The sequence below is a fragment of the Styela clava genome, chromosome 3, assembly GCF_964204865.1.
Source record: "Styela clava chromosome 3, kaStyClav1.hap1.2, whole genome shotgun sequence".
Classification (NCBI taxonomy): domain Eukaryota; kingdom Metazoa; phylum Chordata; class Ascidiacea; order Stolidobranchia; family Styelidae; genus Styela; species Styela clava.
This window is the reverse complement of record NC_135252.1, coordinates 3117239-3140438: the sequence shown is the minus strand read 5'-3', so window position 1 is coordinate 3140438 and position 23200 is coordinate 3117239. Positions and strand designations below refer to the sequence as shown.

The 23200-nt window shown below is 33.0% G+C and overlaps 3 protein-coding genes across 3 annotated transcripts; 1 reads left to right on the top strand and 2 right to left on the bottom strand.

The window, feature by feature from the left end:
* Positions 1-2229: 2229 nt before the first annotated feature.
* LOC120341850 (peroxisomal membrane protein PEX16-like) lies at positions 2230-17459 on the bottom strand. The gene is made up of 9 exons (XM_078111067.1): positions 17321-17459; positions 16535-16667; positions 14921-15005; positions 7489-7628; positions 6730-6810; positions 5932-6067; positions 4708-4938; positions 4043-4259; positions 2230-3446 (listed from the first exon to the last, which is right to left on the bottom strand). The coding sequence occupies exons 2-9, from the start codon at positions 16664-16666 to the stop codon at positions 3320-3322; spliced, it is 1149 nt and encodes a 382-aa protein (XP_077967193.1). The 5' UTR covers position 16667; positions 17321-17459; the 3' UTR covers positions 2230-3319.
* Positions 8828-14260, top strand: LOC144421019 (L-fucono-1,5-lactonase-like). Its single transcript, XM_078111068.1, has 5 exons — positions 8828-9570; positions 9880-9983; positions 10605-10795; positions 10936-11107; positions 13504-14260. The coding sequence occupies exons 1-5, from the start codon at positions 9428-9430 to the stop codon at positions 13749-13751; spliced, it is 858 nt and encodes a 285-aa protein (XP_077967194.1). The 5' UTR covers positions 8828-9427; the 3' UTR covers positions 13752-14260.
* Positions 17457-22245, bottom strand: LOC144421018 (CTD small phosphatase-like protein 2). The gene has a single exon (XM_078111066.1). The coding sequence runs from the start codon at positions 22121-22123 to the stop codon at positions 20774-20776; it is 1350 nt and encodes a 449-aa protein (XP_077967192.1). The 5' UTR covers positions 22124-22245; the 3' UTR covers positions 17457-20773.
* Between the last annotated feature and the right edge of the window lie 955 nt (positions 22246-23200).

The window sequence follows — 23200 nt, the reverse complement described above, 5'->3', positions numbered from 1 at the left end:
AGTGAGGCTGGCTCCTTGCTGATTCAAACAATTGTTATGTGTCCAAATTTACATTTGAGCAATAGCCAAAATTGTATTTTTATTTGTGGGGCTTACTCCTCACTTTCAAATATTAGTCTGTGTAATAGTTGATTATTTACCCAAACTGTTGTTGGATATGAAATTTGTAGCCCAATTGCAGGCAATCTAATTTAGATAACGGTTTTAAACGTTAGGTTTCACATGTATATTAAAAGGTGACCGTACATTTGTACCCATGTACATTTGAACCCATGCGTATATCCACGGGTTCAATCTATATGCGGGTGCTAAAACCCATGGGTTAGGGTTAGTATGGGTTTAACTATCCGTGGAACAAAAAAAATTCCATAGGTGCAATAGCATACAGGTGCAATTGTCATGGGTTCAAATGTACGTGGGTTCAAATGTAATGGAACCTTATTAAAACGATAAATAGCATCCCGATCTCGCTTACATATATTTTCCAAATATGTATCCATGACGAATGCTACAATATTGTGACTTGACCTCTTCATAAATTATTTTTCCCATCCAGATAGTAATGGGTTTCTCAGTTGTATCATACGACATTTATTTTGTTTGTTTTATAACTTTTCTGGGGGCTCCCGAAGTATGCGAACCAAGATGGCGGACATCGGAATGTAATATGTGTACTAGGTTAGGGTTAGGCCATAATTTTAGGTATAAATACTACGGTAGGCTCTTGGCTAGTCTTCGAACTGATAATAGGACTAAAATAAGGAAAATTGGAAAGAAATTATCGTCTAACCCCAACCTGTTACCCATGTTACGTTCCGATCGCATACTTCGGGAGCACCCTTTTCTGTATTGCTGTTTGTACATTCAACATGTAACGGTATAAATGTTAACATCCTGAACAATTGCTTAGTCCATTTTTTTGTTTGTTTTTTAAAATTTTGTTTCGTGAACTTTAACCATTTCTAATAGTCATATTTTACTGTGAACTTATCAGCGTAAACTTGGAGGGAGCTGACTCCGATGACCGCATGGTCGTATCGCTCCTTCCAGTCTATATCGAAAGAGGTGTATTTATTAGTAGATATTATTTATTGTTATGACTGTTTTTTTCTAGTTGACGAAATAAATCTCTCTCTTTTTCGTTAATTAGATCAGATAGAAGTTGTGAATGTGTGTGTGCAAAAGGGGCAGTATGGGATTTCCGAAATTATATATATTTGAAGAAGGGGATACTTAGTACTTACCAATCAACCCTGCGAACAATTTTAAAATACAAGCTGAGAGCTGCAATCAAATAGATGGGGAACGGCACCAAATTGAAATTAACAAACGATGAATGTGTTACTTGATAAATCTGTGATGCAGTAAATATGTGTATAGTGTTATTTCCTTTAAATTTCGAAGGTATCTATTTGTGGATCATTGACATGATTAGTATGTAGGAAAACCCTATAATCATGGTATGAAGAAAGTTTTTCTTTTTTTTTGAAAACTTTTATTTTTTTATTCAAATTAATTACTAATGATAATATAATTATAAATTAATATGATGACATGGATCAACAATACTGAACCTCAAATGGACATGGATGTAGTATCTACATATATTTGATTGATAATTTGGTATTGTATGATTTTGTAATTTGTTAATGCAATATGACTTTATCAAATGGTGGTTATTAAAACCATGATATTCAAAATTCCAATAAATGAATAATAAACTTGATCTAATTCGGAAATAAGAAAAAGAAGTTGTGGAAGCGTCATAATTTACAGCGCCAATTAATTAGAGGCGAAAATTAGTGTGGCCCGCACGCTTTTTTTATTGGACAATGAATATATTTGTACACAATATTCAGATCTGCTTTTTATTAATCACGATTTCCAGGAGAATTATGTAAAGGGCCATATCATTGGAAAGTTGACGCATAAATAGGCCAACTAATTTGCGCGAAATGATCACAAGCAGGATTTGAACAAAACTTAATAGATTGCAATTACTCTACCCGACTGCTGCTCATGTCTAAATTTTATTGACTGACTCTCTATCTGCTCTGCAAATTAAGTTTAAAAACCTTGCTTTGAGCAAACTGGCATTTGACACGAGGCGAGTCAAACAAGGCACATGTAAGTAACTCCAGTATATATTTCGGAGTTCAAGAAATGAATGAACCCTATTATTCGCTTTTTTAGCATACCTTTGTCCTTATAAACGAAGTATAGAAAATATTCGCAATTACAATATTTATTAAAAATATTCAAATAATATTAATGAGCAGTAGTTGAAACAATCAAACAATGATTGAATATTTACACAATAAGGAATGATAATAATTAAAATTGAGAAATCAAAAGCACAATTTATTAGATTATCAAAAAATACTTAATGTTTGCAATTGAAGATGAAGATTTCAGTCTGATTCAGGTTGAAGCCAACAAATAACCTCAATTGTTTAGGAAGTTCTTTGTCAGGTAGAACATTTCTAATAGAAGATACTGGCTCGACAGTACATGAGATACACAGTACAGGCACTTGCCGTAAACACAAGAGTTCTACATAAAAGATAAATAGAGATGAGTAGGCCTGGATCCAAATGTTGACAATTTTAAGTTTGAATAATGACTTAGAATGAAGAATGTCGAATGAATGAAAAACAAATGTGGATATTGTCCGAGAAGCCCGAAAAACCGGGATACCAAAAATTATGCAGATGACAAAGTTCACAAACACGAATAGGATCCAAAACGAAATGAAAATTAATAAAACGCAGTGATAGGTCACTCCAATCTAATTTGCAACATTATTGTACTTGTGAAATAAATAAATTCGAAAATGTGCATCAACATTCCACATCATGACCATGATAAGAGTTTTACACTAAAATTAGGAATCATTAAAAATGACAAATACACTGAATCTATGGGTGGATAAGCTAAAGATTCAAACAATCAGGGGACCAGCGGTAATACTGGTGATTGGTATTGAAGATTTTTTTTAAGAGGAAATCGATCAGCTCAAATTATTCATTGCTGTAAGATCAAAAAGGATTCAAAAACAGAACCATTACTTTGTCATCTATCTTCGTCTTGGGTAAAAATCAAGGAAATATCATGCTTCATCACACATAAGACACAACCGATTGTAACACAATCCACGCGCTTTTTCGAAACAATTAGAAAACACCTTGAATTTCATAGTAGGCTATGTCATCCTTGATGACAAGTTGAAATCACCCCATTTTGCATATTTGATAACATTTCAGGCCCGGCCTGTGAACTTCTCATCACTCAGTTAGGAATTCTTCTCAATAGAAAACCTTTATTCTTTCCAAGTATAGAAATAAACTTGTTGCCAAGCAGGTAAGTATCGAGCGAGTGGTTGAAGAATGAAACGAACGAGAGGCACATGGTCAGATAAAACTTGAATCATCTTCATTACTTTAACCCTGAAATGAAAGCATATTAATTATGTAAATGAACAGTGTAAAATATAATAGCAGTATTATGATAACGCATAGTTGAATGAAACAAAATGTTAAACCATTATTAATAAATGAATTTGTCAAGTTGAACATTTGAAGCAGAAATTGCCACAATAACATTTTATTGATAGTGAAAAAAATAGTATCAATCATTTTACATAAAAAGGTTGTTGAATATCCATGAAAAAATATCATTATTCCACATATATACTGTATGTTGTAAAGAAGAGAAAAATGTGCTAAAAAGCTATTAGGACAGTGACTACGACGATATGCTATCCTAGATTTTCTTTGTCTAGTGATATTGGTTATTTATGAATTTATATTAAAAAACTTCTTAACTATTTATCGATAGCAATATAGTTTGTTGGCCCCACAGGTGTATTTGGACTCAATAAAAAAAACTTGAATAAATACTGATTGGAATGAAACTGGTAATAAGATATATTGCGAACAGACTCCATAACAAAATGGGAAAAGCAATGGGACTTCATGAACACCCTTTGCTGAATTATAATGAGTGACTATATATAAATAAAATAACGGTATTGAAATCTTACTTTGTGAATCTATCATATATTGGAGATCGTAGCAAATAAAATATCATAACTGCAGCTCGACGTCGCAATTCTTTACGTTCATCACTGTTAAACCTTGTAGATGTTTTCAACTTTTCTTGGACATGCCCATTAAGCAAGGTATGTGATGAAGCATCAGTGACTAGAGATAATAACCATGGTACGACTGATTGTGTGCCGAAAAAACCAACACCAATTACTATAAAAAATACTGATTAAGGAAAAATACATGCAACTGTATATGGCTGAACAGTTAGCGTAGTGTTCTGAAAGGAATTCCTTATCATAGAGGAATTTTGTTATTTTCCAGGAAAAAATACAAATACAGAAATATTACTTTGTATTGAGTACAGTTTTACTAATAATATTCAGTAATCAGTTCAGTATTATTATATTGCATACCCATGCACACACAAACTTTTTAAATGGTACAAAAGTATGGGTATGTGTTGCATTTAAAACTAGCTAAAGAGCCTTTACATAATGAATCTTCCCTCAATACAATTTGGTAATGACTATTTTAATTGACAAATTTGACTAAAAAAGTAGTAGTTACCATAAAGTTACAGTAATCCACTAAATTTTAAATTCATTAACCAACAAGTGTTCATACTGAATAAAAAAGTTAATTTTTTTTTTAAGGATACAATGTATTATTGGTCGCAGGATGTGTAAAGTTTCCCCAACTCTTTCCAACTTATTTAACTCTGTTGGAGATCCTGGTGGAGTCGGAAACGAAGAATTAACGACCTTTCCTTCAAGCTCAAAAGACACTGACGAAGGCTTGGGTGTTTCCCAGCTTCTAGAATGCGTCGGTGAAGTGTGGTCCAATGTTCGCATGACGTGGCCTGTCCTTCGGCCCACGTATACATATGGTTCTAAAGAAAGTATAACATTTTTAAGAAAAAGAAAGATACTATCTGTTTCCCAAATTGACCTAATCAGTTAATCAATAACAGAGAGAGAAGCAAAGCCAACTCAAATAAACATTCATTAACGGCAGACAGTGAGTAAACAAAGCATTGCAACTACCGTAATTCAATATATGGAAACTCTTCAGTGCTAACAGCAAATAGGGCATGGGGTTAAAAATGGCCAGGCATGCAACATGGGTGGATGGGGTTTGTGCGGGGACTATGCCCAGGGGTGGCCGGTTGGTGCACAGTGCGTTACTGCTGGGAATGTGCTTGCCAACGCACCTATGATAACTTTGCACGAGTTCACAGGTTGGAATTTTTTGGGGGATATTAATGTGCAAGAGAATTGCTGGAGTTCTCGCCGCTGTGAGGTAGTTCATGTAAGCACTGATCGGTCACTTCCTCCACCATCAAAAGTCCATGCATCTGTAAAAGTAACTGGCTAACTAGTTCCATACCCGACATGGACTGGTAACAAGACCTAAGAGAAGAATGTTGTAAACTAAAAGTAAACCAAAAGATTGATGAATACATTATTTACTACCATTTTAAAAACTGACATTCGTTCTGAAATATGAATTTTCTATAAATATGGATATGCTTATAATCAATTAATATTCTAGTTATACATAAAGTTCTAAATTTGAAATTTTCATACGTAGACATGAACAGCCCTGAATTTCTGAGGTGACAAAAAGCGAATATAGTCATAGTGATCAGTATATATAGTTTACCAGGTTTTTCGTTGCTAATTTGTAGCATCACCAATGTTAGGTATCAGAAAGTAAATACCGTACATTATCTTAGTAATTTGGTAGTGGTTGGTTTGTTCATCATTACATAGTGCTATGCCTTATCTCCGATTGCATTAAAAGACTGAGTTTGGGTTATTAAAAAGCCTTTTTGACATTGTCACATCTACCCAACTTATTTATGAAAGCTTTATCAACTTACTAGATTTGTTTTCAATATTATTAGAGTTGACATCTTGATCTTTAGAAAATAGAGTTTCTCGAGTCATTTTTTGCACTGGTGGATGAGTTTGAATGTTTGATTTGAATGCATACAACAACACCAGTCTCATGCAAGCCTGAGAATCAAACCAAATCAAAGGGTAAGAAACACTTTCTGAAACCTCTCTTGATGGAAACTTCTGACAGATATAATTGCGAAGAACAGTGGTTTCCAACTCTGTATATTTCTTATTTGCCCATATTTGGAACTTGTCATGAAATGCTAAAACTAACGCTGTAGGAGAGGTATACCAGCTATAACGTCACCTAGTCGCATTATGAATTATGATTGTTCACGTTTTACAAAAACAAGACACATATTGCATTGAGGCGTGCATATATATTATTCTTCCTTGTCAAAATAGTCTCAATAACATAAATTTCTCTGTCCAACACACGTATTCCTAAACTGCACCCTTAGCGCTCCTAGGGGCCACTCAGCAGTCTTAACGCGGACAAAGCAAACGACATCGCTAGATACCATTCACGTTGAATAAAGTAAATTGACTGATTTGTTAATTATTTTACTATACTGTATTTATTTTGTTGCATTTTCTTTGTTAGCTTTTTTAAAATTCGTCAAATAACTAATTCAAAGGCCTGAAAGTTTGGGAACCACTGCATCATGACTAGTGTTACAGAAAGTAAATGAGTCGTTAGTTTAAAATTTACGGTTCTCAGGTCTAGGGGAATGAAGCCAGGCTAAATTCTATTTTGCATTACTACAAATATGACTTACCTTTATGAGCGAAATAACAACAATGACAGCCCATCTCGCACCTCTACCGCCAATTCGGCTTGCAGTCATTTCTACAAATGCCTGAAGAAAATTTATGAGTTAGAAGCTGCAAATGAACTAGTTCGTACATAGTCCATATCAGTTGTGCAATTAAAATTGCCTCTAGTCTGAAGACCTATCATTAGCAAGCAACAAAAATGAAAAACCTGTATAGTGACTGTATATTTTAAAAGTCACATATCGTATGTTGATGAAGTCAATATCAGAATAGTCGTACTTGGATTATATCAGTACTCAGTTACAATCAAAATAAAAAATGTTTGTTCAATCAGATCATGTTATTCTATAACTCTTTATAACTTGGATTTGGAAGAATACAGTATTCAAAGTTACATCGCTGTATCACATCTAGAGTATAAGCAGGTATTTCTCGAACTCCCTCTCCCATCAATAAAGGGGCCACATTGCATTTTCCTGCGTATGATGGCTTCACTAGCTGCAATTCATGACGACTACATTAAGTCAAAATATATTGATCACGATTTGTTTATTACCTTGCCTGTAGTAATGCATTTATTCTTCTGTTGACACTTGATGTCTTTTTCATTATTGAATGTATAATATAATTGAAACAAAATCAGGTATTTTCATATGAAAGCATGGGGCCACCAGTGCCAAAAACTTTGAAAATGGGCCACAGACCATGAAAGGATGAGAACCACCATTATAAGCCACAATAAGAGTTAAGTCATCAATCACCTGTGTGAATTCCACAATTGTCAGCCATCTCTCTAATAACTGCACAAATCTGACAGGAATTTTTTCACCAAGATCAAAGCCATGAGATTTCTTCAATATACAGTCATTTACGTAAACAAATAAACCATTGGCTGTAGTCACTGTAAATGAAAAGTATGGTATTTTTATAAGGGGTGTCTACAACATATTAAATATTCAAGTGGATTCAAGAAATAACTATATTTCATATTTTGAATCCTGGAATTCAGGAATAATGTTAATTACCGGTAGTTTAATTTGAAAAATCATAATATTGCGCAATTCAAGTCTCATAGTCTGACCAAAAAAATCTCCATTTATTTCCTGAAGACTGCGAAAAATATAGCACAAATCAACTCATTTTTCATTTAACTTTTCTTACATGTCCAAATTCGAAGAATTTTTTGAGTATTATATTTATATAAAATGCATCAATATATAACATCCACATGAATAAGATTCTTGGATAAAAATATTCAGGGACAAGTTGGCTACGACAAAAAAGTATAGTAATAGTACTATAAATGTTAGATTATTTTTAAATATGTATAATAATCCCCAATTATGCTTCACACACTTCAAAGATAACCCAAACCAAATTTTTTTTATGTTAAATTAAACGTTTGTTGTTAAAAACTTTTAAGTGAAAATAGTATGAGTTAATAATTCTATTTATTGACGATTATATCACCATAAAAAGGGGCATTATCAATTTTCTTGTGTCAGTAACTTACAAATTTATAATAGAAAGTCATTTACTTCATATAGCGGCAAGGTATCCAATACATCATAAATTGCTGTAATCAATATCCTATTCAGATAGGAGAAACGTACTTTCATGAATGTACTACTTTCACAGGCAATGAATGCTGCACACACAATACAAAATCATTCAAGCGAAGCAGCTGTTATAATGCACTGTCTCCTAGTTTTGTTTGTACAAAAATACACATATTTTTTGCTGAGCATGGCACATAATTAGAGCATACACTGTATATACTGATAGTGCAAATAGAAGTATTCTTTGTTCTAGAGATATTCAAACGTTTAAGAAAAACATATATAAATTTGTATACTGTTATAAAAGTTGTGTTAAATAGCATCATTCTTGAATCATTTAGCAACTTGAAATTATTGGCATAAAAGCCATTCTAACTCATTAATCACCTATAATTACAAGTCTAAACAGAATGCAACAAATGGCTGCAATTTATAAAAGTTTGCATTCTTTATTTTTTACAAATAACAATACATACATATGTGAGACTGTGATGCTGAGTAGGTCAGTAGGAAATACCCTACATTTAACTGGTAAATAATGATGAATGCATAAATATTTATCTGGGCTTATGGAACTATATTGATACTGACAAATTAATTCATAGCAAACTTATATGTGATACAAAGTAGCACTACTAGTACATAAAAATAAGTTGACAAAAGTAATGTTTTGGAGGTTGTAGTTTAGAAGAAACAAAGTTGAAAAACTAGAATTTGACCAATGAGACCCTGAGGCTTTATAAAAATTGGTTGTCAACTGGGATAGGAAATTTATAAGGCTAAATATTGATAGAAAATCTAGCTTGTATCTTTTTCAGAAGGCTATATTTCTTGTTCAGAATAGCTTACTCAGTCGATGGAAAAATAGAGTGATATGGAATTAATTTAAACATGTGAGTCAGTGCAGTTCAAGTATGTGGGCAAAATATATTAGCACTGGAAAATTAGCATAGAAAAGCTATTTCGACCACATTCGTCCTGTGTATCTGATTGTATATTCATTATATAGAAGCAAGACTATTTAGATTAATAATAATATTATCATTGTTCTGAATTTTCCCTGAAATAAAGGATTTTAATGCTTAGTAAAAAATTGTTTTATGAGAATTTTTTTTTTTTTAAATAATAAAAGACCAAAGACATGGAAGATGCAAATGAACCAATAAATGTCATTGACACACATTTTCATGTATGGGAACTAGAAAAATGGAAATACAATTTTCCTACTCCTTCAATGAAAGAAATTTACAGAAATTTCTATGTCTCTGATTATGAAGAGGATTTGTAAGTGTATTCAACGTTTAGTTTGCTTTCAAAGTTCCAGTTTGTACATGTAGCAATACAAGGGACGAACAAATATCAGTACCTTCATTAAAAATGTGAATGTGATAAAGTCATAACATCGGCAATTTATATGGTTAAAGTAAAAATAAAATAGCTTCAGTTCACGCTTTTAAGAGTTGATCGGACAGAAAAGAAAAATTTAAGAAAATGAATCAAGCCAAATACAAAACTATTGTTACTTATTGTTATTGTTACTTGTGTTTTTGACAAAATATATTTTAAAATAACTATTTCCTAAATTTTTTTTAGGAAGAAGACACCAATAAAGCATGGCATCTATGTACAGGTAGAAAACAATGTACAAGAGACCAGATGGATCATTGAAAAGTTTAGAGAAAAAGATAGTGTGATAGGTAATAAAAACTTAATTCTAAGTTCTGCTTCTAATACTGGCATGTTATTAAACGACATTCAAATGTGATGTATATAACAAAGAAGAATCTACAAATGCTAAAAACCAGGGCTACTCAACTAGCTTTACCAACCAAAGAGTGGTATACAAAACTTCAAATTTACTGACGTCTGGTCTTTTCAAAAATTAAATTTTACAGTGTGCATAACTATGCCTTAGTGCCTCTAACTTTTGAGATCAGAGAGTTAACATAAAAACTGAGCAACCGCCAAAAAATTCTGCATATTTAACTCGCATTGTAGTATCCTAGCAGATCCTAGTGGTTATTTGATAAGTGCTGTTCAAATTGTTCTTCTATGGTCAAATTCTTCTAAAATATTGACAGTTATGAAATGCAAGTTGGAACAAACGATAAAAAAATCCTTCAAAACTATAAATAACAATAATTTAATTAATGGAAACATTCAAATATCTAAAGTTAATTAGGACAATAATCCAAAATAAAGAATCAGATGCAGTAAGTAAATTACTCGGACAGTCCGCCAGTTGACAGCCCTATCATAATCAACAGAAGGTTAATATTGGTACACACTTTTGTAAGTTTGCCTGATATTTCCTTTAGGTATTGTTGGCTATGCCCATATCAACAATCCAGATTTACTTGACAAAGAACTGGCTGAATTTACGAAAGATCGAAAATTTGTCGGAGTTCGCAACATAATTCCTGATGAAGTAGAAGGATATTTGGGACAAGAACGAACATCGGAAGGAATGAAAGTGATAAAGAAATATGATCTTGTTTACGATTTACTGGTAAGAAGACAATATAATTTGCATGTAGGTATGCGGTGACCTGAATACACAGAGCCTTCCATTATTTCACTTCTGCAAGTATCAAGAAAATTTGTAATTGATATACTACATGAAAAATACACAATTATTCCAAATAACAGATCAAGGAAGAAAATTTCCAAGATGCTCTCAGTCTTGTACGAAAAAATCCAGCTACAAAATTCAATATCAATCACCTAGCAAAACCTAATGCAAAAACAGGAGCTTCAAAGGCTTGGTATGAGGGAATGTCGGCCCTTGCAGAACATAATAATGTTCATTGCAAATTGTCAGGTAAAGTTGAACCAGTCTAATAAGTTGGATTTTGTTTAAAATATTTTATGCCATATTCACAAATATTCAGAATCTAGAAACACAAGTCTGCAACACGCTTCATATTTTTCCCTCAGACTTCACAACAATTTGAGTGAAAGCAAACTTAGTTTATTTAAAAGACTTGAAATTGAATTTAAAAAATAAGGGATATCGACAAACTAATGATTACAAGAAGGATATAAACATACTTATTCAACATTATCAAAGTAAAATTGACATTGCATATATCTTGATTATTATTCTTAATTAATAAAGGCTTGGGTCAGGCCTGCACAACATATGGCCCGCGCGCCACATGCGGCCCGCTAGATACTTCTGTGCGGCCCGCGAGTTATTTGGTAACACGCCACTTTTCGGGTCTAACAATCGAAGCCGGCATTGTTATGCAAGCTTCTGTGCGGCCCGTGAGTTATTTGGAAACACGCCACTTTTCGGGTCTAACAATCAAAGCCAGCATTGTTATGCAAGCGCGCCGCTACCCCGAGCATATTCGAAATCGTGACATTTATGTTTTGCACCAGTTTCAATAAATATCGAACTTTGTGTGAAACTGGTGTGCCTTTCACGACCCCTAAAACTCGTCTCTTGACATCTCGCCCCCCAGTTTGGGAAACCCTGATTTAGATATCTCAGTATTCAGACTGAATCACGCTTAAAACAATATCGGTATACAATCTCACACCCATTAGTGCATATTAGCAACCTATTAATAACCCCATTATTTTTTACTAGCAGTTTAAGAAACTGAAGTTTCTTTTTTGATTCAAATTTAGAACTTAAAAAACAATTCCTTCATTTACGAATGGTGCAGAAATTCTCGCACAAAAGATATTGCTATTTACTGTAAAATTTCAAATAAATTGGAGCAGATTTTGCAGAAAAATGTAATTTAACAGTCAAAAAAGTACAACAGAGGAATCTATTGCTACTTAATGGATTGTTTGTCTAGCCTACAGTGGAAATATCTAATAATGGTAGATACAACTGAATAAATTGTCATACAGATATTTGGGACAATTTTACAAAAAGTAAAATATTTTAAAGTAAAATATTTTTTTGCAGTCAGTTTATACTGCAACACACAATAGGCTACCTAATTCTAATAAAAAAGAAATATTGAAAATGATCGGTGGGTTTTCAAGGTAGATGAACCACTAAATACATATGTGCCATCACATGTGCAAAAATACTGTACCTTGTTTTTACTCAAGTAAATAAGATTCTTCATATTTTTAAGCTCCCCAGTAATGAAAGTGTTTCATTAAATTTAACTGTTTCACCATATTATTTTGATTTGTAGTTCATCTTGTGAAATATGTATGTGGCAAAGTTTGCGGCCGGCCGGGCCTTCAGATTTATGCTTGCAGCCTTTGTGGTTATTTGAGTTGTGCAGGCCTGGCTTAGGTGATTTAAAAATGTGAACCCCATTGTCCCCTATTTTCTTGAATGTGTTTACTAGTAAGTTGTACTTGTAATTATTAATATATGCATGACATTATATTTAACGAATACATAGGAAAATATAGAGAATCCTAAGAAGCAGCAAGTTGCAAAAGTTACGAAAAAATAATAACAGTTATTTCCTAAGTATTTTAAAAAGATTGATTTCTGTCAAAACATGCTTCTTGTTGGATTTAATGAAAATCCTACACCTTCCATGTATATTTTATGTGCATTTTTACTTTTACCCAAAATAATTCTGGATGTAAAAGAAAATTAGTCTTTTGAGTATCAGATCTAACTAGTAATCCTGATATACACAGAATCACTCAAGCAAAACTTTCAAATTTGTGAGTCATCTTCTAATTTGAAAATATTGCCCAAGGCAAAAGATATATTATTAAGCCGAAATAAGTTGGTTTATACTAATGTAATATGATGATGTAACTTTGAACAGCTAAGGTCAAGGTCATCTGTGATAATATAAACTGAAGGTTTTCTTTTAGAAAAATTATTAGTATTTTCATAAATATGTTTCTCGGATTCACAGCTAGAAATGTGGAATAAGAAAATGGACTAACTAGTTAGGGTACCATGACAATGCAATAAACATTTAAAGGGATATTTGCTAACATAATTACATTCCTTGAACAAAGCTAATGGCTAACCATATGGCGTTCCAGATTTATGCGTCAATCTTGAGGTAACTAATTTTGTTGGCCTACTTTACATTAAGTTGTGTAAAGGGACGGAATGTCTATGGGTAGGGGGTATATTCACTTGGCTAACACAAACAGTCCCCGAACTCAGAATATCGGAATAAAATTATGGCCAAACGAACCCTACCTGGTATCCATACTACGATATTACCAAACATATTCATGAAAATAAAAATAAAATTTCATTATTTACAGGTATGGTGACTGAAGGCGACTTGCAAAATTGGAAGCCTGAAGATTTCAAAAACCATGTTCAACATGTCATGGACAAATTTGGAGCAGACAGAGTTATGTTTGGTTCAGATTGGCCAGTGTGTAAGATGGCAAATGCAGACCTAGATACAGTGTACAATTTGTTAGATCAACTACTATCTGACTTTACAGAACAAAAGAAGAAAATATTTCGTACCAATGCAATTGAATTATACAACTTGAAACTCTAAATTTTCTAAGATTACTTATCATAATCAATTGTACTACTACTACAACAAAAATAAGATGACTGAATTTTTCTGGATAATGTTGAATCAAAATAATGTATGTATGAATCGTATGCAATGTTCCCTCTAATTTTTTGTAGTATGTGTGCGCAGAAATTTTGGTGTGTGCGCACTTTTTTGGAAATGACTAATATTTGTGCAAAAACCAATGAAGAAATTTTGGCGTTCTAACCGGGTAATGATGGGCTAACAACAAACTTTCTCAATCTGCCAACCGAGCACAATGTTACATTACATTGAAATACGTCTGTGTGCAGTAAATCTATGCGTGTGCGCTTCCTCTGAAAGCTGTGTGCGCGCGCACACCTTAGAGGGAACACTGATCGTTTGGTAATTCTTGAGAGAATTTTCCTTGATTGCTATTGAAAATTTGCTTATCATACTTTTTAACAATCATGTTGAATCGTTAAATTCCAAATATGTTGCAATAAATATCAAATTACAGAAATATATACATATATTATATAATTATCCAGGGCGCTCCAGTAGTGGGTGTACCAAACATGGAGGTAACTAATTTTGTTTGCCTATTTTACATCAAGTTGTGTAAAGGGACTGTAACCTATGGGTAGGGGGTATATTCACTTGGCTAACACAGACAGTCCCCGAACTCGTAATAGAACGAAAAATAAGGAAAATCGGAATAAAATTATGGCCTAAGCCTAACCTGGCACACATACTACAGGACCAGGAGTGCCTTATCTAGTATGTAAAAGTGAAGACAAATTTATAACATAATGATAGGTAATCGTAGGATTGCATTATTTATAACTATGTTCATAAAAAATAATCCAAGCACGGATGTAGTCTTTTATATGTAGGCTATTAATAGTATCAGAAAATAGGGACAGGCAAGAAGAGGCAAGAGAAAAGGGGTGATAAAAAATATGGATAGACTTGACCCACTCGAATACTGCAATTTGAAATGCATTTGAAATGTGTGTCATTTATAAGTATCGCTTCACAAATATCCATGATTTCCAAAATGAAACGATCCACGGCCTCAAAACAGTAATTGTTCAAAATCTAACTACTCACTAAGCTACCACTCAAAATAGTTGATACAAAACATCAATCATCCTTATAAGGGTTAAGTAATAAAAAATACTTACATAATTCAGTTATGAATATGGAGTTATCATAATCTCTTGGAATAAATTCAAGTGCATACGAAAGAGACCTTGCAGTCTTTTCAATCTAAAAATAACATGAAAGGTCAGTATACACTCAAACACAGAATTTATAGATAGCAGTAATTGGAATCAATACTTGAAAAATCCAATGATCATTAAAACAAGTAAATAGCCAATGCCAGTGCTGTCAGTCCACAAAAGTTCTTCAATGAAGCTGTCAGTAAGGGAAACAGAATGAGTAACTACGGCCCGCTGGGCATATGCAACCCACTGAAGAATTTTGTGCGGTCTTCTGTTCTTGAAGAAAGTTGTGAAAATTTTTTACTACATACAAAATTCAGATTTATTTTTAAACTTTATTTAAAATATCTAAATTATGTCTCGTTAAAATAAAATTAGGTAATGTTTTTTTCACATCTTCGGTTCAACAATGTCAGCCACCATGACAGTATTATAAAGAATTGGAATAGTAACTGTGACATCACAGTTGATTTCTTGGAATGGCCCTAGTCAAAAATTTGGCCCACCACTGGACTACCGTAAACCATTAACTCAGCCTATGTTGGAAGTTATGGTCATGTAAAATCGCCAGCATAAGACAAACCAAAATCTTTTCAGGATGGATATCATGATTATCTTCATGGAAGAAAGTGGACAAGTCGGCTTATTGGACATACACTTTCTGAACTGAGCTGAAATATTTGATTCAATTTCATGCTTTGAATAAACAAAGTGAGACTGAACCGAAACCGAACATGCTTGTATTAAAGTTGGTGAATGTCAAAAATTCAAACAAGTTGATTTGAATTTACAAACACAAAAAGCAGAACTTGGAAAAGCCAATGACTAATAAATGAGTCATGTGTAGTTTGAAGCAACAACAATGTACAATGTGAAATTATAAATCAAGACTTAACAGCTTTCATTAAAACAAATTGGAGAAAAACTGTTATTCACAGAATGAATTCATAATAAAGTCTTATTATTTACGGTAAATTGAAAGCTTGCTGTAACAATTCTAACCCCTGGTGATAGTAATTTTGTGAATTAAAAAGGTTCAACATCAAGAAAATGATTACAATATTTTTTGAAAGTCCCACTAAGGGTGAAATAATTAATAGTTCAGTATTAAATTTTCAAAAGTCATTGACTACTGATAATTTAAGCACTCAGGCATTATTTATTTATTATTTATATATAAAGCATTGCTTTATATTCTCAATATTAAAGGAATGAGTTTGCATATTCATATATGCCCTGGAGCAAAAAAACATACCGGTAGATATTACATTTTAACGAAATTAACAGAATTCTAAAATCTTGCGGCAAGATTGAAATTTTAATATCGATTTTGATAATATAGCATATCACAGTGTTCAAGAACCCTGTGATAATTCATTTCCAATCTGAAATGACTTTAACATACCAATATCTATTCGCATATTATTTAAATTCAATACATCTTATTCTTACTCCAGTGAGCATGACATGGAATTAAATATTTTTTTTTTATCATCAGTATCTGGAATTCCCAAAATAGATACGCTACTGGTATCTCCAGTTTAATGGAAAATTTTTGGTATATATACATACTTGAGTTATCATTTCTGGATTTTCAGTGACATACTTGACATAATTTTCTTTGGCCTCCTGGAAGGGACGATTGACAAACCCCAAACCTTTTCGTATCAATTCTACAACAGAAGATTCAGCGGGAGCCGTCATACTGGAATAAAATATCAAATTAAGAATAAAGACATACAAATCCAAGAACACAATAGCAAGAGGGAAATGAGGAGTAGTTAGGTATACACTACTCTAAAATTCCAGTCAACATAAGCTACAAATAAGAAAATTTAAGCAAACAAAAGTTACATTATGATGTAAAATACAAGTTGTGTGATTCTTATGAGACTGATCAATTTTCAATGAGTACATTTAACTCCCATGTCAGTCTCCAGCCAGAAATTCATTTTTCAACTAAAAATGAATGTTACCCTAAAATTAAGACTGGGTCTTATTTCAATTTTCTTTCGAAAGATAACACTAGGGCTTATTTTGAGGTTTTTTTTTTATTTTCATTTATCAAAAACCAAATAACAAAGTAGACAATTACGAGATTTTCATAAATACAAACCGATATCCATCCACTTATAAATAACACGTTTTTATTTCGAATAACTGCTGGACATAGATTATTAATCATTTGAAACGTGTAGAAGAGATTTCTTGCCATCGACTAGGTCAAAAAAATTTTGCGCTGTCAACTAGGTCTCATTTTATGGGAGAGCTTATAATAAAATCATTTTTAAAAAGCAGGATAGGCCTTATTTTTGGGAAAACACGATATATGACTATTTATAACTAACTCATTCATACCTTTTGAGTGAAGAGTATTCAAAACTGTTTCATGTCATAAATTGTCAAAATGTCATATGTTATTAAGAGCACTGGTCGTGGTACCCTGCTCTTTGTAATTCAAATTACAACTAGATACTAGAAACATAGATAGAAATCTACAGAAAGAATTACAATGGTATTAATTTTCAGCAATATATGTACAAAAAGCTTTTTATAAACCAGTACAACATAACATTAATACCAACAAATTTACAACCAAATGCTAGTAGTATTGTTATGAACATCAATTAAATGCATGAAATTGTAACCCTGAACACTGGTGCACAATAATTTTGCAACATAGATGAACAGAACAGAATAAAATTAGGAATTACGAATTGATGAGCATTCTAAAACAAATGACAGATTATGACATGTTTTAAAACTAACAGAAATGATCGTTTTGGACCTTTTAAAGCCTAAATAGAAATCACATTTCAAAAAATCAAAAGAAAATGTCAAACTGCTTGAAATTAAACTATTTAACAATCGAGTGGTAACGAAACACAGAAATTTGATATAAAAAGAATAGCTTAAATAGCTAAGTTTTTTAAATTATCTTTTACACTTCAGTGAAAGATACAAACACATATTGTCATGATATAAGTCAATAATTAACATTGAGACCCCTGGTTTGAAACATCAACCTGGCATAATATACAGAGTCTAAAAACAAAATTGACATACACGGGTGGTAGTATCTAGCCAAATCAAAAAATTAAGTTTTATCAACAAATTCATAATTAATGTGTATCAAAACACTCCAATTCACTTCAGAAAATCAGATGAGCAAATTACTGATTCTTCTGTAAACTCTCTTTCGTTTTTGCAACGAAATTCAAGCCAAACAATTTGGGGTTCGCTAGAGTTTTGATCGTGTGAGAATTTATCAACCTTCTCAAGACAATGATGTCAACAACTTCAGTTTTTTATCCGATTTATGCCCTTCTCGTCTTATACTCTGTCAGAAATGTTAGTAAAATGATTTTCCTATTTTACAATCATTATAGTATGTTTTATGGCAGAGATAAGAGAGACAGAGATATATACATGAAATATTCATAAAGAATATGTGATGTTGCTCTTTTAATATTCTCAATTGCTAACTGATACATAAACAAACAAAATTAGGAATACAAAATCTGACATATCTTGATTTTGTAGCAGATATACAGTAGAACCTCCACTCACGGTAAACCATGAATATGAAATTTTAAAGTTTTGTAACGTCTTTTCGTAGAAATACTGCTCCGAATAACGAAAGATGCTTCTATATACGAAAGGCCGAAAATCTTAAAAACGTCCTGCTTGCCATAAAGTTTGAAAGTGGCACACCTGAGCTGCTGTGCCACTGGCTGATGTTTAGCAACTTCCTGCCATTCCATTAGCCCGTTTGTTTCCTGTGAGTACGTAAAATGCATCTCACTCAGTTTCAGTTGTTAGCGAAAAAATCGTGTTTTAGTGTTTATTTTTATAACGTGTAATTGTTACATGTTTTAACTAGTATTTATAATTTATACAAATATTATGTCCGAGTTTTGGGGCGGCTTAGAACGGATGAGGGCATTTATATGTTAAAATGCATTCCTACTTAGGAAATTTTCTGTTTACGAAATGGCTTCCAGAACGAATTAATTTCATAAGTAGAGTTTCCACTGTATTTCCAATAAATTCAAATGAACAAATAATAAATCATCTGTAGAAGCAAGTCCACAACACAACAAAACAGAAGACAGGGTTTAGTTCAAGTATCAAATGATCCTACAAACATCATTAAATGTCCAATGCATTACCGAACCAACGTCATTGCTCTGTAATGCAAATTTTTCTATTGGCAGAAACAATTTCTGCATTATACATGATGGAATATAAAAATAAGAAACAAAAAATTAGTTTTGTAGTATAATTGTTAATTACAGGTTTGAATAATGCATTTATTATTGACACCTTACTTAATATAACACAAGGCAGCATTTTATACAGCATTTCTTGTAAAAACTTATGAAAAAAAATATGCAAAATATACTGAATTATGAGAACACTCAAAACATGGTTGTAGTTGATTAGTGATAGTCCAATCATGTTAAGGAGCAGAATAAGTGGTTATGATAAACAAGTCAGATCAAGTATGGCAGTAAACCCAATTAACCAACTACCAAAAGCGGACTAAATTGAATCAAACAGCCAATTTGTGCGGATATTTTGTTGCATTCAGTAGACGATTGGAATCGGATGCCAATAATTTTACAAAAATGGCAAAAAATAATTCATACGAAAACATTGGGTAAGCAATACTATCCTTAACAACATGATGTACAAAACTTAAATTCCAGCCACACAGAATACTGAAAACCATTTTTTTTGTCTATTTTTTAAAGCTATGATTAAAAATAGACAGGTATAGAAAGTACTAGTTCAAAAGAGGAAAATTCAAACATGCAATCCAAATACCAATTTATTTATGATTGGAAAAATACTTCCCTTTATGCACTTCTGCACACTATTTATTTACCATATCAATCATTTATTGGTAATGTCGCATGTCTGTTATTTCTAGTATCTGCTGGTAAAATTATGACATACTAAATACAGAAAATGATAAACATGCAACAGTTTGATATGTATGATGAAATTTTATACCCAGCGGTGGCAGAATACTGTCCTTTCATGCATGTTGAAAAAATTTTTCAGCTTGCTATCATATAGAATGCCACTTTATAGTCAAATCAAGAATGTGATAAATAGGATAATTTTATGTTCGAATTACCAATTTGGTTTTATGTACACATTAGTTTGGTAAGATCTGACAATGTGAGAAAATTGGGATAAGAACTGGCATCAGTGCAGCTGTTTGTAAAATATACATACATAGTCTCAACAAAACTCTCCGGAGCATAATTTGGCAGCAATAATATAAAGAAAAAGTTCAAATTAAAGCAACGAGTGAGAATTACTAAAGAACGTGCGGTGGACGATTATAATATGGTAAATAATATTAAAAATATATTGCTAACGTTTCTCTGCTAAAAGGGAAAGATTGGCAATAGTGTAAGAACACGCCATCATATTATAGTTTCATTAAACATAAAAATATGAATAAAAAACTAATTTGTAGAATTTCTTTCACTAATAAAAATCAACGTAAAAGAATCTTTAAAAGAATATAAAAAAAATCTCGCTTATTCACCATAATGTCGCTCCAGCGAAAGTCCATAATAATATATATCACAGCCTTATCAGTTCACACAAAACCGTGTGTTTGGTACATAAAATATTTCCAATATAAAACTGAATGCTTTTATATTATATAAAAAATGTCAATGTTTATTTTAAATCTCAGGCCATCTTGGTACTAGAATTAGTGAGCAATTTGTACACTCTCAAAAAAACTGTCTGTAGCATATCAACAGACAAAACACATACATGCTCATGTTAAGGAGGCAACAGTTCATGAAGCCGAAATTTCTGCTTCACTTTTGGCCGCACATCTCCACCAGTTGTAGCTAATGATTCAAGGAATGGTGCTAATTTAAGCAGTTCACAATCAGCCTTGTCCGAAAACCAGCTTAATATAGGAATGCCATTTGATAACTGGTAAGCAAATGCTTGTGGTGAGTTGTCAACGATAACAGTTTTGCTGAGATCTCGACCTAAGATATTCAGATCCTTTATGTAGTTGCCCTGCACACAGACACAATGCTCTCTAAATAATCTGTGTTTCACCAGCTTCTTTTCGCCATCTAGCATATTCAGCAGCTTGTTGGCGTACACTTTTTTCGATGCAGTAAACAATATAATCTCATAAAACTTGGACATTCTTTCGAGAAATTCATTGAAATCCGGCCGAGTACGAACATACACTTGATACATGACGCCTTGAAATAGAACAGAGAAGGTCAAATCAGCATCATGTAGTTCCGTAAGGCTGCAATGCACTAACGTTTCATCCAAATCTAACACTAATGACAGCTCAGGAGAACTCCTTGTTTTGAGTGGCAAAGCAGGTTGCCTGCACTTTTGCTCGTCAGTCAATGGAGGTAAATGCTTGATGAAATAGAACGGATCAAACACTTCCCAATCTGGGTCATAATTTGCTGTAGAAGTTACAGCAGCAGGCTGTAGATAGGATAGATCAACCGTAGAATCTTGTGACTCTTCACTCGAATTATCAACTTGTATGTCAGTTGGTGGAATTGACGTTGGCTCCTCTAATGCAGACAACATACCACTGTCATCATTTTTGGATGTAGAATCGACTTGTTCTTCTTCCACGCTCGGTAACTCATCCGTTGTCGAGGAAACCTCAGGTACTTGTTCCTCTAGTTCTTCGGTTGAACTGGAACTTGTATCCTTGTCACTTTCCTCATCTACAGCCTGACCAAAAAATTTATAAACGGGAGAAAATATTGTCCCCAAAATTGAGGGTTTCCGCTTTGCTTTTTTCCTTCCCCTTGTGGAAGACTTTCTTCTTCTCCGTTTTGATTTAGGAGTAACATTGTCTTGGGTAGATGATCCCAAATCACTTCCACAAACTTCAGTTTGAATTTCTTTAGATTTTGTTTCTTTATTTTTAATTTCTTCATCAATTGCTGATGAAGAAATTGCATCAATTTCAGGTTTTTCTTCCGAAGTACCAGCATGCCTTAATCTTTTTGGCAAAGGAGTTGCATCACCATTTGCTTTTCCATTTTGTAGTTTTCGTTTAGTTCCTTTGGTGGGTTTCGGAGTGGGCTTGGCAGACTTTGTTGCCCCTCTAGTTGAGCGTTTCCGCCTTGTCTGCATCTCAACTTTTCAAGCAGACGTTTGACACAAAATATATGGACTAATTTAAAAATTGTTTTTAATTCATATTTATCTAAACATCATGCAAGATATAACGTTAGCATAGTTGGTATACCTGTATACAGATATTATTACAGAATATAACCCGCTCACTATAACTATATGCAATGTCAGAATGTTTGATAGGTATGGTCAGTACCGGTACAGTACGGCACACTATACAAATCGGGTGACATTGTCCCGTTTCAGAGAAACCCATTTTACAGATGATCAGACACCCCTCCTTTGGGAGACATCTGGACATTGTTGTCCCTCAATATCGGTGATAATACAGTAAAATGAAGTGGCCCAAAATACTACAAAAAAGCGCAATCTAATATCGTCATCGTTGAATTTCTTGGGAAAAAATCAACCGATTTACCAAAGGAAAAAAATTTTTACCGTTGCATTCGAGAGTTTTTAGCAAAAAACAGCAATTTTGGTCATGTGACGGCCGCGATTAATTAAGATTATTATTGAATCAAGCATGGCGCGATATGATGCATCTGACGTGGTCCAGACGCCCCTCGTTTGTGAGACACGTTGAGTGATTGTTTTATTGAACCAAATGGAGGGAAATTCTTGGAATTTGGATAGTGTGCTGTACTGCGGTATGGTATATATCGTGGATAGACAATAAATTATTATCTTATACTGATGTGCAGGAATAATTTATAAACTACAGAACTATACTACTATTGGTTGAAATACAGAAATACAAAGCTTAGTACCATATTCAGATATTGCAGTATTGAATCATAGTCTTATACGCAGATCATAATACAGTAATTGACAAGAGCAGAGGGAGTTACACTGTTACGAAAAACTCAGTCTGTCATGACATGATGATGCCTATGTAATTACACTCCTCACATTTGGAAAAAGTCAAATTGAGGTTATTTGTAAACATGAGTTTGAAAAAAAGCAGACCAATTCAAACTGATTTTTAACTGGATATACTGATATATGAGGGAAAATACCACAATGATTGCTTGATATGTCGGCAAGTTGTGTTGGTGACAAAAGATATAATCTAAA

Coding starts and splice junctions, on each gene's coding strand:
- LOC144421019 (XM_078111068.1), top strand. CDS start 9,428: ATGGAAGATGCAAATGAACCAATAAATGTCATTGACACACATTTTCAT. Junction 9,984..10,604: donor AGAAAAAGATAGTGTGATAG/GTAATAAAAACT, acceptor TATTTCCTTTAG/GTATTGTTGGCTATGCCCAT. Junction 11,108..13,503: donor TGTTCATTGCAAATTGTCAG/GTAAAGTTGAAC, acceptor CATTATTTACAG/GTATGGTGACTGAAGGCGAC.
- LOC120341850 (XM_078111067.1), bottom strand. CDS start 16,666: ATGACGGCTCCCGCTGAATCTTCTGTTGTAGAATTGATACGAAAAGGT. Junction 15,006..16,534: donor ATCCAGAAATGATAACTCAA/GTATGTATATAT, acceptor TGTTATTTTTAG/ATTGAAAAGACTGCAAGGTC. Junction 6,811..7,488: donor CAATTGTGGAATTCACACAG/GTGATTGATGAC, acceptor AATTTTCTTCAG/GCATTTGTAGAAATGACTGC.
- LOC144421018 (XM_078111066.1), bottom strand. CDS start 22,123: ATGCAGACAAGGCGGAAACGCTCAACTAGAGGGGCAACAAAGTCTGCC.